This window comes from Hyperolius riggenbachi, chromosome 7, assembly GCF_040937935.1.
Source record: "Hyperolius riggenbachi isolate aHypRig1 chromosome 7, aHypRig1.pri, whole genome shotgun sequence".
In the NCBI taxonomy this organism is placed as follows: domain Eukaryota; kingdom Metazoa; phylum Chordata; class Amphibia; order Anura; family Hyperoliidae; genus Hyperolius; species Hyperolius riggenbachi.
The window spans coordinates 131,308,385-131,323,038 of record NC_090652.1 but is presented as its reverse complement, the minus strand read 5'-3'; the positions used below and the strand labels follow the sequence as shown (position 1 = coordinate 131,323,038).

General features: G+C 41.3%; 1 protein-coding gene across 9 annotated transcripts in view; it reads right to left on the bottom strand.

Annotated features, from left to right (window-relative positions):
- RBFOX1 (RNA binding fox-1 homolog 1) overlaps positions 1 to 14,654 on the bottom strand; it is a 967,082-nt gene that overhangs the window by 416,371 nt on the left and 536,057 nt on the right. For 7 of the 9 annotated variants that reach the window (XM_068244641.1, XM_068244644.1, XM_068244642.1 and 4 more), the window contains one exon: positions 3,738 to 3,866. The exons of the other annotated variants lie outside the window; for them this stretch is intronic. In XM_068244641.1, coding sequence (XP_068100742.1) covers positions 3,738 to 3,866 — 129 coding nt within the window. The remainder of the gene's footprint in view (positions 1 to 3,737; positions 3,867 to 14,654) is intronic. 9 annotated transcript variants of the gene reach the window in all.

The window sequence follows — 14,654 nt, the reverse complement described above, 5'->3', positions numbered from 1 at the left end:
CTGCACTTTTCAATCATACAAGCACTTTGTGCATTGTTCCCAGGATTTGCACCATGATTGGAAGCCCTGTATAACAAACTGTACACCGCTTCCCATTTGAGTTTTGTTTTTGTTTCTAAACCTTTGGAAATAAATATTTAAATATTTACAGGACCTCATTTTTGCCAGCTTCCGGCACATAACTCCGCCCCCTAGCACAAGAGGTCATAGATGCTTTTCTATATCTAATAAGAGAAGAGTATGTGACCTCTTGTGCTAGGGGTGGGGGTATGAGCCAGAAGGTGGACTTTTGGAGACCCGGTAAGTATATTAAACGTTATTTAAAAAATACACTATTACCCCAAAAATCTCTGCAAAATTGCTTTTGAAAATCAATTCAAAAGCAATTTTGAAGTGCTCTTATCTTAAGGACTGGAGCATAATTGCTCCAAAAATGCTGCAAGCCTTGGCCTTATTGCAAGCACTCTATTGGATTCCACTTGTTAAACTTTAATTGGAGTAGAGCTTTTTGGAATCACTGTTAATAGTCACTTAAGTGGGACTCACGTCTAAGAGAGGATTGCAAATGATACCTGTGGATATGGTTGATAGGGCAGATGGACCAAATGGCATAACATTTTCTTGTAGGATATTCAAATTAAGGGTAGCTCTGTGATGACACTAAGCCCTTTACTGTATTCGAACATTTGTTTTTATTTTTAATGGGATTCAATTAATTTTGTACTTTTGTAAAATGTAGTGTGGAAAAGGGCTGTATAAGGAAATATGGGGGTGGGATCCAGGGGCAAATATTTCATTTGCGCAATTTTACACAAAAATCACAATTGTTTTCAGTAAAAAAAATGTATTTAATAGATCCCAGCTTATTACACTTTCATTTGACTAAAATCATTCCTAACCTTCCCATTGGAATTAGTAGGACTCTATGCTCACTCATTCACAATTCCATAGTAATACATGCGCATCTCCAATAATAACACGGTTACAGTGTGTGGACCAACCATATGCTTATTAAAAAATGGGGTTCTGGTGGTTTGGTGACTGGTGCAATGCCTGGCTAGTATGTTTGTGTCCATGCGTGGACAGTAATATGAAAATATAACTTGAGGTTTTTTTTACATTCTCTGTAGTAATAAATGAAAGTCACAATACTCAAAAAGCTAAAACAAAGTTGTTCTGTTCTCAGATGTCAATTTGAAGATATGCACCAAAGGAAATACCCTAATAGTTCTTTATGATTTAAATTGTGACAGATATAATTATATTATTTTAAAATATAAATAAATCAATTCAGATACTTGAAAAACTAAGGCCAATTTAAAAATGTATGACTATGTATTGTGGTTAACAACATGACAATTTTGTAAAAAAAAAAAAAATATATAGCTACAGTCACTTTGGGGCACAAGATTGTGGTAAAATATAAGCGTGCAGCTAGCCTAGCACATGCAAAGTTGTTCACTTTCTGTGCACTCTTACATGCACATATAAAAGTTTTACAAAAGTTTTGTGGATTAACCATTTTATAACAAAGCGATTATTAATTCATCTCTTTGGAATACCTCACTGTAAAAATGGCAATTCCAGAGATTCCAATTTCAGACCTTTCATTTTTATAAGTCAACTATCCCTACTGGTCCATGGAGGCTTTATGTTTTGTCTGGTGCTGCCAAATTTCTGCCCCCTTTAGGACTCACTGGGACCAGCCACATTTCCAAACTGCCCCTGGCAACTATCCCCTGAATCCCCTTCCTGCAGCATTTATCATGACATTTTAATTAGGGAACACTATAACACTATAGTGTTGGAGGAATGTAGTAAGGGCACTGTGATGGAAAGAAAGCACTAAAGGAGGAGCACTATAACTGCAAAAACCCTACAATTTTCAAAAGCTCTACAAAGCTGGGGCAGGGGGTAAATAGAGAGGGCACTGTAAAGCTAAGTGGGGGTACAGTGGGAAGATGTATCAAAATCAGTGCAGTGAATCTTGGAGCAAAAGTAGTGCAAAAGTGAAGTAGGTATCCAGAGCACGGATTCTGAATGGCTGCTCTGAGCAACTGCTTAATATTTGCACCTGTTTTTTTTTATTATAGATGGTCTAATTTTCTTTACACTAATTTTGCTACATGTGCTTTACTGACACTTATCTATAACTTTATCACTATTGGCCACAGGTTGTAATGGTGTCACCTTTCTGGTTCTGCAGTGCTTCCATTTTGAGCTTTGAAAGACATATAGACTAACTTATAAAAAGGTGCAGGCAAAATAATTCTGTGAGATGTTTACAAAAGCACAATCATATTTTGATCCCTTGACAATCAGTGTTTGTATTTCCAGTGCTGCAATGTACTTAATCACTTTACCCCCACGCGTATGGATTTCTCCATCCCTTTTTCCATCCTTTCACCACCAGGGATGGAGAAATCCATACTTTCCGCGCTCCCGCCACTGCCTGCACTCCCGCTCGCTCTAGCGCGCACTCCCGATCGTAAACACGCCGCCGGCCGCTCGCCCGGAGATCAATGAACGGGAAAATCCATTCCCGTTTGTTGATCTAAGCCCCGCAATGATCCGCTGCTTCTCCGATAAGCAGCACGATCATTGTGAAGAAAAAAAAACTTTCCCAGCCTCCTAGTACTTCCTGAAGCATCCGGAAGGTCGCATTAAACAAAAAGTTAATGTTGCCATCTTGCGGCCAAATAGTAAAACTACACCCTAAAGCATTTTTCACATACAAATAAATTAGTTTTACACAAAAAATTAACTCCTTACCTCCCACACTCCCCAATTTATTTATTTTTTTTGTAATTAAAAAAAAATTACAATAAAAAAAATACATAAATAGTTACCTTAGGGACTGAAATTTTTAAATAGTTATATCAAGAGGGTATAACACTGTTACTTTATAAACTATGGGCTTGTAATTAGGGATGGTCGCAAAACTGAAAAAAATGCACCTTTATTTCCAATTAAAATATTGGCGCCAAACTTTGTGATAGGGACATCATTTAAACGGTTTTATAACCGGGACAAATGGGCAAATACATTTCATGGGTTTTAATTACAGTAGCATGCATTATTTAAAAACTATAAAGGCCGAAAACAGAAAAATAATAACTTTTTTCCCACATTTTTTCCTATTTTCCCATTAAAACACATTTAGAATAAAATAATTCTTGGCATAATGTCCCACCTAAAGAAAGCCTAATTGGTGGCGAAAAAAAAAAGATATAGTTCATTTCATTGTGATAAGTAATGATAATGTTATAGACGAATGAATGGAAGGAGTGCTGAAAGGTGAAAATTGCTCTGGTGGTCAAGGGGTAAAACCCCTCATTTGGGAAGTGGTTAAATTGGTGATCCACAGCTCTGTTTACTTCAGTTGAGTACCACATTACCAGTACACAACCAAGCAATCTATTTAAGCTAATTTACTCTGTTATAGAAAATAAAACGGTTGGTTTGAAAAGTGACATTGTTTCTGAGGAAAAAAAAACTTGATTGCCCAATTATATACCCAAAGAACAAAAGAACTACACATTTGCAGCACTGCCATGCAAGGAGGAGTAACCAAAGTATAGTTTAAGGAAATTTATGAATTTGGATATGATGTGTGTAAAAAAATATGTGGCCAAAGTCATACATTTGAAGAAAAAAATTACATTTTTAATCTGTTGGCCAATATTTAATGAAACTAAACAAAAATAATTGTTCACCTATATTTTTAGCACACTCACCAATGAATACCTTGGGGGGTCTAGTTTTATAAATGGAGTCATTGCGGAGGGAATTCTACTATTCTGGTACCACACAGTGTCAGGAAAAGTGGTATGCAGGCAGAAATCCAGTAGTGCCATCTGAGAGCTCTGAAAGACAAAATGGAGTGTACTTATTCTGGCCCCTGTATTATGCCCCTTAAAAAATAAACTGCATGTTTTTGGTATCTTTTTTAGAGTACATATAGTAGAACCAAATTAGTTATGGCTTAAAACAGGATACTTAGAAAATGTTATGGCTAAAATAGTATAAAATATGTTTTACAAGTTTTTGCTTTAAAAGATAAAAAAACCATAGCTGTTTATTTGTTATTTGACTTATTTATATATTGAACAGAATATTGCAAAGAAAGCCCCATGTGTCTTCAAAAAAGTGCCACATTTGTTTGAGTAGAATTAGGGGTGTAACTATAAACCATTGGGTTCCCCCTTCTCTGTTAGTATTAGGTTGCATTTGTGCCTCCCAGTTATTTCACAGTAGAGTAGGGAAATGAAGTGCTAGCGATGTGCTGCAGCATGCCTCCAAATAGCTCTCATGTGTTCCTGTATGTCACGTGATGCATCAGGAGCTGTTTAGAAGAATGCTGCAGCACATTGCCAGCTGCAGTGAACAGAGGAGATATGCATGGAGCACTGCAATCCCTGTGCTACTCTGCAATTAAGTGAAATGGAGGTAAGGGGCAACGCAGGATGGAAACCTGAAGATTGAAGAGAAAGTAGGGGACCCTCTGCAAGCGTCATGGAGTCTACTGCCATACCCTTATGTAGATTAAAGCTGTCCTCACACACTGGATGTTTAAAAATGCAGTGTGAGTATGGGTGTCCCCCCATGTCAATGGCAATGACATTAATATTTGAAACACTTACAACTGATCCCTATTGTTGTCCCCAGAGTAGGGCACCTCTAATATCTACCCGTCCCCCTCCTTCCCTATAGAACAAAGCAAGCGGTTGCGGTTGTGTCTTTAGAAGGAAAATTCCCAGAAGGTTCCTCCTAGAACAGTCTTTCTGAGCAATAGAGTAGGTAGTTAAAAATATGTTCATGTTAAATATAAGAGTGTGGCCAAAGCGTTACTCCGGTAGCAGCAGGAAGAAGTTGAGTTAATGAACCAGGAAGAAAACAATATTTACTGTGGGTAACAATACTATTTTTAGAGAATTCTGTTCACGCTGTATGCCTGCAATTGACTCTGGCATTTCTAGGGGTGCCAACAAATTCCATTCATGTCTATTTAGCTCTTGAAATGTGTGCAACTGGATCTATAAAATTCTAAAAAAAAATAATATAATAATAAAATAAAAACTTAAGGAGAAACTCCAACCAAGAATTGAACATTATCCCAATCAGTAGCTGATACCCCTTTTACATGAGAAATCTATTCCAAACAGACCATCAGGGCGCGTTGTATGACTGATAATGTGGTGTGACCCCTCCCACAAGAAGTTTTGAGTACCGTGGTACTCCTGGCAGTTTCCGATCTGTGAACCTTGCTGCATTGTGGGAAATAGCTGTTTACAGCTGTTTCCAACTGCCAAAAAACCATGCAACAGCTACATCACCTGTCAAGAGTAAAAATGTCACCATGTAATAAATGTCAGAATGTAAATCAGGGATTTAAAAGATTTTACAATGGGCAAACACTGACTAAATCATTTATACATAATTATTGTAAAAATGAATCACTTTTTTATTGAGTTAAAGTAACAATTAATATTTATTATGTTTTTTTCATGTTGTGGATAATTACACTAAATTAGTTGGTTCAGCAGTTATACGCAAATAAATAAGTAATTTCCTAATAAAAACAATAATTACCTAAGATGCTAAATTGAATGTGATAAGTAAGCAATGTGTGAAAAATATCCAAGAAGCTTCCTGAATATGAGATTTTTAAAACTGCACCATATGGACCAACACATTGCAGGATAAGGGTCATAGAGTGATATTTAGAGATATTTGCCAGGCTGTAAACATAAGCTTATGTAACTTCAGGTATGATAAATATCACATGAAACACATGAAGAGACCATTCACACTTATTCAAATTTGAATGTGTTGTGTAGGTTTGCATTTTGCATTATTTGCACATCTTATGTATTTCAATAGCACCGCATTTGTTTTTGTTTTGATTTTATTTTGTATTTTGCTGTTTTTGTGGTTTTAGATGGCACGCTAGTAATGTTTTTTTCCATGTGCAAGGTATGATTCACATGTAACGTAAGTCTTTGATAACACAGAAAAATCTGTTACACAAAAATTACATGTGATTTTGAAGTTAATCAGATACACGCTCATGTAAATTAACTTCATTGGTATGCACAAAAACATATTATTTCGAAAAATCACAAAAAAGTGCACAAAAAATGCAAAATTGCAGATGAAAGGAAGCAAAGGTCAAAATAAAAAAAAAATGCAAAATGCAGAGTTGGAAAACTTGGAAAATTGTAAGTGGAATTTGCATTGATAAATGTGATTACTGCCAAAGGAAGAGCTCAGCTCACTACATTCTTTTGCTTCAAATACTTTTATTTACTTTTCTTAGAACTAAAAATGTAAGAAACAGACAAAATAGTAGAACAGTGAAATGATCCTTAAGGCAGAGGTCCCATTTGCACAATTTGCAAGCATTTTTGTGGTGTCCACATAGTTATGTTATCCTATTGGCGTTTCTCAGCATTTTTCTGTTTGCATTTTAAAAAATGACAACTTGCTGCTTATTTGTAGATACCATGCACATTTTTGCTGTTAACTACATTGTGCTGCTGTGAAAAATGTGCATTTTCTGTATATGAATGCACATGGGCCCATATGCATGTATCTTTTCCCCCTGAGTTTTCTCCTAAGTGGTAATCGCTATACTGTGCCAGGCCCTGTCTAACTATCTATACTGGGACACCTACCTATGCCTAGCTAACTACTGGGGCACCCACCTACCTATACGGGAACACCTACCTATGCCTAGCTAACTATTGGGACACCCACCTACCTATACGGGAACACCTACATACCTAGCTAACTACTGGGGCACCTACCTACCTATACAGGAACACCTACCTATGCTTAGCTAACTACTGGGGCACATACCTACCTATACGGGAACACCTACCTATGCCTAGCTAACTACGGGGACACCTACGTATGCCTAACTACCATATGGGCTTGAAAACCGCTATTGCCTGCACTCTGGCCATGGTGCGCACTAGTCCAGCATGGCCGTCACTACACAAACAGCTGTTTGCGGTGCGTTGCACAGTGAGTTTGGTGTGTCAGTGTGAAGCAGTACTCTAATTACACTTCCAGATTGATGTATACACATGCAAGATCTTTTAAAGCACTTTAAGCCTGCAATTTAGCATTCAATGCGATTTCTGCCCTTAAAACGCTGCTTTGCGTCCAATCCTGATTTTTCCCAGGGACTTTTGGCGTGTATCTCACTCCGCCATGCCCCCTCCAGGTGTTAGACCCATTGAAACATCTTTTCCATCACTTTTGTGGCCAGCATAATTTTTTCTATTTTTCAAAGTTCGCCTCCCCATTGAAGTCTATTGCTGTTCGCGAAAATTCATGCGAACTGAACTTTCGCGGGAGGTTCGCAAACCGAAAATCGGAGGTTCAGGCCATCTCTACATATGGGTATGTGTACAGTGCACATTCATTGAATGTATGCAAACAGGATATGTTTTGCTGTAGCCTGATTGTGTATAAGTGCTTTCAAAACATTCCATATTGCTTTTATTTAACTAAAAAAATGTGTGTGCTATTTATATAGGCATAAGGCATTTTTGCATAACTCAAAACTTGCTTAAAACTCATAGAATGAGACAAATTCAAGCAACCCATGAACCCCAAATGATAATCCGTGCACTACATTATTAATATTATATACGGTATATATATCTTTTATTTTTCATATAGAGCCAACAACTTCCATAGCACAGTACAGAGTACAAAAACCAACAATAGTGGGGTCCATAGATGCATAGTTAGTTCAACACATAGAACAATCAAAACATCTAGCTGCAGAATGCATAGGTAGTTCATGTGTGGTTCATATTTAAGTGTGACTTGTGTTGATATACACAAAGAGGAAGGGGTGCACAGAGGTGTTGTTCCAGGTGACTTATATACTCAACGGACAGGTCTCACCTGTTTAACATGCGGCTCAGCACAGCATACTTACCATCGGTAGACTTGCGTCCCACTTACAGCCGGGGACCGGGCTCTCTACGATCGCTGGCCAGGGATGATGTCAGGTTACCCAGGATCCTCTTGGTGCTGGAAGTCACAGCAACCAGGACGCCCGCTCTACCACAGCCAATAGAGCGCAGCCCTCAGTATGATATATAGAGGTCGGGAAACCGACGATCGGGGCGGAAATGAAATGGTGTAAATAGTAATATAAAAGAAATGTATTAAAAAGTGACAATGCGTTTCACGGAGGACTACCTCCGCTTCTTCAAGTCAATCACCTGCATTTAGGTTAGTTCCAACCATGAGACGCTTGTTAAACAGGTGAGACCTGTCTGTTGAGTATATAAGTCACCTGGAACAACATCTCTGAGCGTCCCTTCCTTTTTGTGTATTCTCTTTTAGTGGCGTTTATTAGGGAGCAGCTGAGCATCATAAAGGTGGCCAGATCGCACCCAGGGGCAATCCCTCTACCCCACAATGTTTTGGACTTTCTGTTGATATAATCATACTTCCCATCATTTGAAAATGAGAAAGAGGGACACTCCAGGAGGAACAGTGTGAGTCAAATGTGGCTAAACAGGTGCAATTTTAAAGGATAAGAGAGTTAGATGTGCCCCCCCCCCCCCCAGTAATAGGTAATAGCCAGCCACCCAGCAGCCAGCAGCCAGCAGTAATGAACAAAAATGCCAATATTCTTTTCACATGCATTTTCTCAAAAATAATGTTGATTTTGATTTTTGTGCGAAAATGTTCACAAAAATAAGTCCTGTTATTTTTGGCAAATTTTCACAGTAAAATATATAATTTTTGTAGAAAAGTAGTTGCTGTAAAATATAGTTTTCCACATTTTCGCACTTTTCGCTATAAGAATGTTGTTTTTTTGCGGTAAAAATATCTATTTGGTACTTTTTGCGAAACACGCATAAATGTGAAATTACAAGCTATTTTTCGGGAAAATTTACTTGAATTGAAAATAGGATTTTAATTGCAACAAATCACTAGCAAAAATTTGCAAGCGACACTACTAGCCAGTGGCTCCCCTCAGTATTAGGTGACTAGAAATGCTCCCCAGTATTAAGTAGCCAGCGGTGTCCCAAAGTATTAGGTGACTAGAGGTGTCCTCCAGTATTAGGTAGCCAGGAATGCTGCCAACATTAGATAGCCAGAGGTATAGCCTAGATTAGATAGCTAGATAGATGTCCCCCCAGTATTAAGCGACCAAAGGTGCCAGAACCGGCAAGGCAAGCCCCCAGAGCACACCCTCAAACATTAAACATACGCGCACACGCACGCACGCACGCACGCACGCACGCACGCACGCACACACACACACACACACACACACACACACACACACGTTGTGTGAACAAAAACAGCAACACTCTCCCCGTCACTCGCTAGCAGCCAACCTGTTTTCTATAGTTTTCCTCCTCTCAGCAGAGTCCAGCACAAATGCACAAATAGGGGGCAGGACTAGCTCTCCACTGAAGTGTGCAGTGTACAACTGTACATGCCACGACAGAAGCTGCGTTGGGACTATGGGAAGGCTATGCAAATTCTGCACAGTCCTTCCCACATTGGGACAATTGTGAGGATTGATATAATCCTTGATTGGCATAGCTTTGCCTAAGTTTTAGAACACAGTTCTACTGCATGTAAATCTACTCTGAATAAATCCTATAGCTGACAGTTTTCTGAGTAGTTGGCCTGACAATAGCCATTTTACAAGCTTGTGTAAGTCTGCCTATCCACTTCAACACACAATAAAACCTACAAATAGCAGTTCTGCACACAATACGCTCTATTTATCACAGCAGGACTAAAAATGGTAAATTACACCTTACTCCCAGATATCTCCATCTGAAGCATACATTTCTCTCCTTGCCAGTCTACAGCTCCTAAAACACAGGACTCACAAGATAGAGTAACCCTCCCCCCCATCTGCCTGTGGTGGGATCTCTTCTCATTGGCTGCTGGGAATTGCTGTGCATTATAGAAGCAAATGATTAACTTATAATACTATTAATAATTGTTAACAGCTCCTGCAAAACTTATACATTTACCTTGCTTATCCTTATTGCCTGGTACCCCCATTTAGCTCTTCGCTGGCTATTTGTGGGTGCTGGAATAAGAGGAGGAGCTTCGACAGCTCAAAGAGTGCTGTTTTGTCAGTTAAAGAGGAACTCCAGCCTAAACAAACATACTGTCATTAAGTTACATTAGTTATGTTAATTAAAATAGATAGGTAATAAAATCTCTTACCCCTACTGTTTTAAAAGATCAGGCAAATGTTTGATTTCATGAGGGCAGTCATCTTTTTGGTTGAAAGGAGGTGACAGGGAGCATGAGACACAGTTCCAACTGTCCTGTGTCCTGATCACCTCTTCCAGTTGCTAGGCAACGTGAATAACAACATAGGAAATCCCATCATGCTCTGCACAGCATCAGGGAAAAAAGCCCGGTTTTCTTTTCTTTGATGGGTGGAGCTTAGCTAAAAATGCAGCTAAAAAGGCGTGGCCGGAGACGCATGGAGTGAGGACGTGTGTTGGAGGAGCTCCCGCTCAGACATAAGCATTATCCGACAAAAAGCACTTATACAACCACATAACTACTCCAAACTATACCCCAGGCTGGTGGTCTCTTTTGGCAGTGGCTGAAACCCGCAGCATGACCAAAAGACAATCGGAGGCTGTGGCAAAACTACAGAAGTTTCGCATGGACGCGCAGGAGCAAAATGGCGCTGAAACACAGGAGGAAGAGGTACAGACTCCCACTCTAGCCCAGATCATGGAGGCCATCACTAGCTGTCAGGGCAGCCTAACCCTCATAACCTCAAAGATAGAGGAGGTCAAAACCGATGTCTCCCTACTCCGGCAAGATATGCAAAACCTCCGCTCCAGGGTCACTGCGACTGAGACACGCATTAGCACACTAGAGGACGACACTAGGCCCTTGCAGCCGGCCATCGCCACCGTTAAAGCGGACATAAAAACCATAAAGGAGCGCCAAGATGACCTTGAAAACCGCAATCGGCGGTCAAACATCCGTATTGTGGGCCTCCCGGAAAAGGCGGAGGGCAATCGCCCGGTGGAATTCATCGAAGGCCTTCTCTCAGACATATTTGGGCGCGAAACCTTCTCCACCGTTTTCGTGGTGGAACGTGCGCACCGCATCTCAGCCAAATCACCCCCTCCGGGGGCCTCACCCCGCACCTTTATTCTAAAATTCCTCAACTACCGGGACCGTGACGCTTTGCTGCAAGCCGCCCGGGCCAAAGGCGATATCACCTTTCAAGGTACACGCCTCTCCTTCTACCCGGACTACTCGCTTGAGATCCAGAAACAGAGGGCCCATTTCATAGGGGTTAAGAAACGTCTTCGCGACGCAGCAGTTGAATACGCCATGATCTACCCTGCGAAACTGCGAATCACCTCTAACGGTCGTACCCAGTTCTTCAACACCCCTGCAGAGGCCTCTAAATGGCTGGATGAAAACCCCTCTTCCTCCAGCAGACGCAACTCCCCAAGCCGCGACGACTCCTGATGTGTTGCACTTTCCGTAACCACACGGATACACCACGTTACAGGTACTGTACTATCTGACCCCTAAATACAGGTGCGAACTTGTAGCACTGTACTAGCCCTACGTAGGCTACCCCCCTACCTGCAAACTAAAGTTCTGATACACAGCAAGTACTCTATTGTGCCATGTCCCTTTCCCACACCACAGTATTATACACTTATGCGAGACAAATCGCTGCAATCTTTTTCCGTCCCCGATCCAAACCTACTGGCACAAACCCCCCTTTTTTTTCCCTTTTACTTTTTTCTCTTCCTCCGTGTGCAAGAACTTTCCCTGTTATCCTACAACAGCCTGTGGAATAGACACTGCAAGCTACTATCCCACTCAGTCTACCCAACTCAGCAAGCCTGGATTCAATTTGCTCCTATGGAACACTAACTGTAATGTGTCTTCTCCGTGCGCAGGCCTTTAAGGCTACACCCAGCCACATGGCCTACAAAATCTCTCTACTGCTCCAGGTTTAAGCAGGCCATATACCCTGTACATGTATACCTGCTTTGATTAACACTTCTTCCTTCCACAGGGGACGATCGCTGACACTGGCACCTGGTACCCCGACCTGGCGGTGTGCTCCCTGGACAGCTGGGCATGATCTATAGATTTGCAACCCTGCCACTATCAGGCCGCATGTATATACACTATTATCCACCTGATAGTACCATGTACTCTAGGCCTCAAAATAACCAATTAACACCTATATGGGTTGGATCGTGTCTAGCTGCCCGGGGGCACACTGGGATCGGGCGCCGCCCTGGAGACTCACTCAGCTCCTTTTTAGTGCTTTCCATGCACTCACACACAATATGTCTGAGCGTACAACTAAATCTTTAAGCTCTCCTCACGTATAAAAGCTATATCAGCAACATCCGCTGGTAATAGATACCCGTTATATCTCTGGTTCCCCCGTACGGATGTAAACTGCACTTTCGTGTAAACATCTGTTCACTACAACAATGTTGGTTTTGTTAAGGGTTAAAGTTCTGCACAGTTCTACAGCAGAACCGGGTGGGTTGGGATTTGGGTGTTATTTAGTTCATGTTAAAGGCTTTATTAATGTAAATGTAATGCAACGCTCGATGCATGTGTTGCTGGTGGTGACGACTTGGATGAAAGAACCCCTGTATAAATTATACTTTATCCGCATACATGGCGGCTGAACTTAAATTTCTCTGCTGGAACGTCAGAGGCTTAAATGACAAAGTGAAACGTTCCACAGCACTAAACTTTCTAAAGGGGTACAAACCTGACATAGTCGCACTAACAGAAACACACCTGACGGGTACTAAACTGTTGGCTCTCCGTAGAAATTGGATAGGTTGGATGTACCACGCCCCCTACTCACAATATTCGCGTGGAGTCTCTCTATTAGTGAACAAAGCTGTACAATTCAACCCCCTCCTGGTAATTGCAGACACTATGGGAAGATATATATTCACCCACTGTGAAATCGCAGGCCACCCTCTCCTAATACTTGCATACTATATACCGCCCCCATACTCCTCTGCTCCACTGAAAGAGGGTATCAACTTTATGATGCGCTTTCCCAACACTCCGGCAGTCTGGCTAGGTGACTTCAACAATGTATGCAATCCATCTCTAGACAGACACCCCCCACAGTCCAACAAACCCACCACCTTCTCAAACCTGATGTCAGATCTCCAACTGATTGACGCGTGGAGGCATGTATACCCAACCACACAGGCATTCACGTGTGCCTCCAGTACACACAATACATTGTCTCGTATAGACTACATTTTTATATCCACCTCTCTTCTCTCCTGGATAGATGACATTACATTCCTCCCTAGGCTCCTCTCTGATCACTCCCCAATATTATTAACAATGCACTGGGGTCTTGGGCCCCCCTTTAAATTCTGGAAGTTTAACCCTTTTTGGTTGGAGCTCATGAAATCCAATGACACGCTCCCTGGGTGTATTGAGGAGTTTTTCTTCAATCACAGAGAGGAGGAGAATAGGATACTGGTCTGGGATGCCTTCAAGGCCTACTTCCGTGGAGCCCTGATACAAGCAGTAGCCAAACACAAAGGGGACACTAAATTGAGGGAGAAAACTCTTGCAGATAGGATTAAAATAGCCGAGACAAACTATCTAAATAACCAAACTACAGATTCAGAACAGATCTGGAAGAAAACGCAAAATGAGTACAGTGAGTTTCATGATGAAATCACCCTCAGCAGACTATTTTTTAACAAACAACTTCAGTATGAGCAGGGTGAGAGAGCGGGCACCTTACTAGCTCACCTAGCAAAACCATATACCACCCCCCCAGCCATAACGAAAATATTAAACCCACAAGGGCAGGTAGTTACGAAACCCCAAGAAATTAATGCCACATTCCACTCTTTTTATTCCAATCTATACACTAGTAAAACAGAGGCCTCACAAACAGATTCAGAAATCTACCTCTCTGAACTATCTCTCCCCCGCCTGACAGACATTCAACGCCTACAACTAGAACTGCCCATCTCACTTGAAGAAATAGACTGTGCCATTGCAAGTTTCCCAAACAAAAAGGCTCCCGGCTTAGATGGCCTACCCACTGAAATATACAAAAAATATACGGATGAGCTGGCTTCGAAACGCAAGAACTCCCGCAGTCAATGCGCGAGGCTCTTATAATCGTGCTCCCCAAACCTGGCAAGGACCCCCTCTTATGCGACTCTTATCGCCCAATCTCTTTGCTTACCACCGACGTCAAAATACTAGCCAAAATTTTAGCAACAAGGCTAAACTCAGTTATTTTATCACTGGTACATGATGACCAAACAGGCTTCATGCCAGGCAAAAACACTGCCATAAACATCAGACGGTTATTCTCTAACATACAAAGTAAACACACGAACGCGGGTCAAAGAGTTCTTGCCTCCTTGGATATGGCTAAGGCCTTTGACTCCGTGGAGTGGTCTTATCTGTCAGCGGTCCTTGCCAGGTTTGGCTTTGGGGACAACTTTTGTAAATGGGTCAAAATACTATATACCAACCCCACCGCTCGCGTATGCACTAACTCATGGATCTCAGAAGCATTTCCGCTTGAACGCGGAACGAGGCAGGGGTGCCCACTGTCCCCTCTGCTATACGCATTA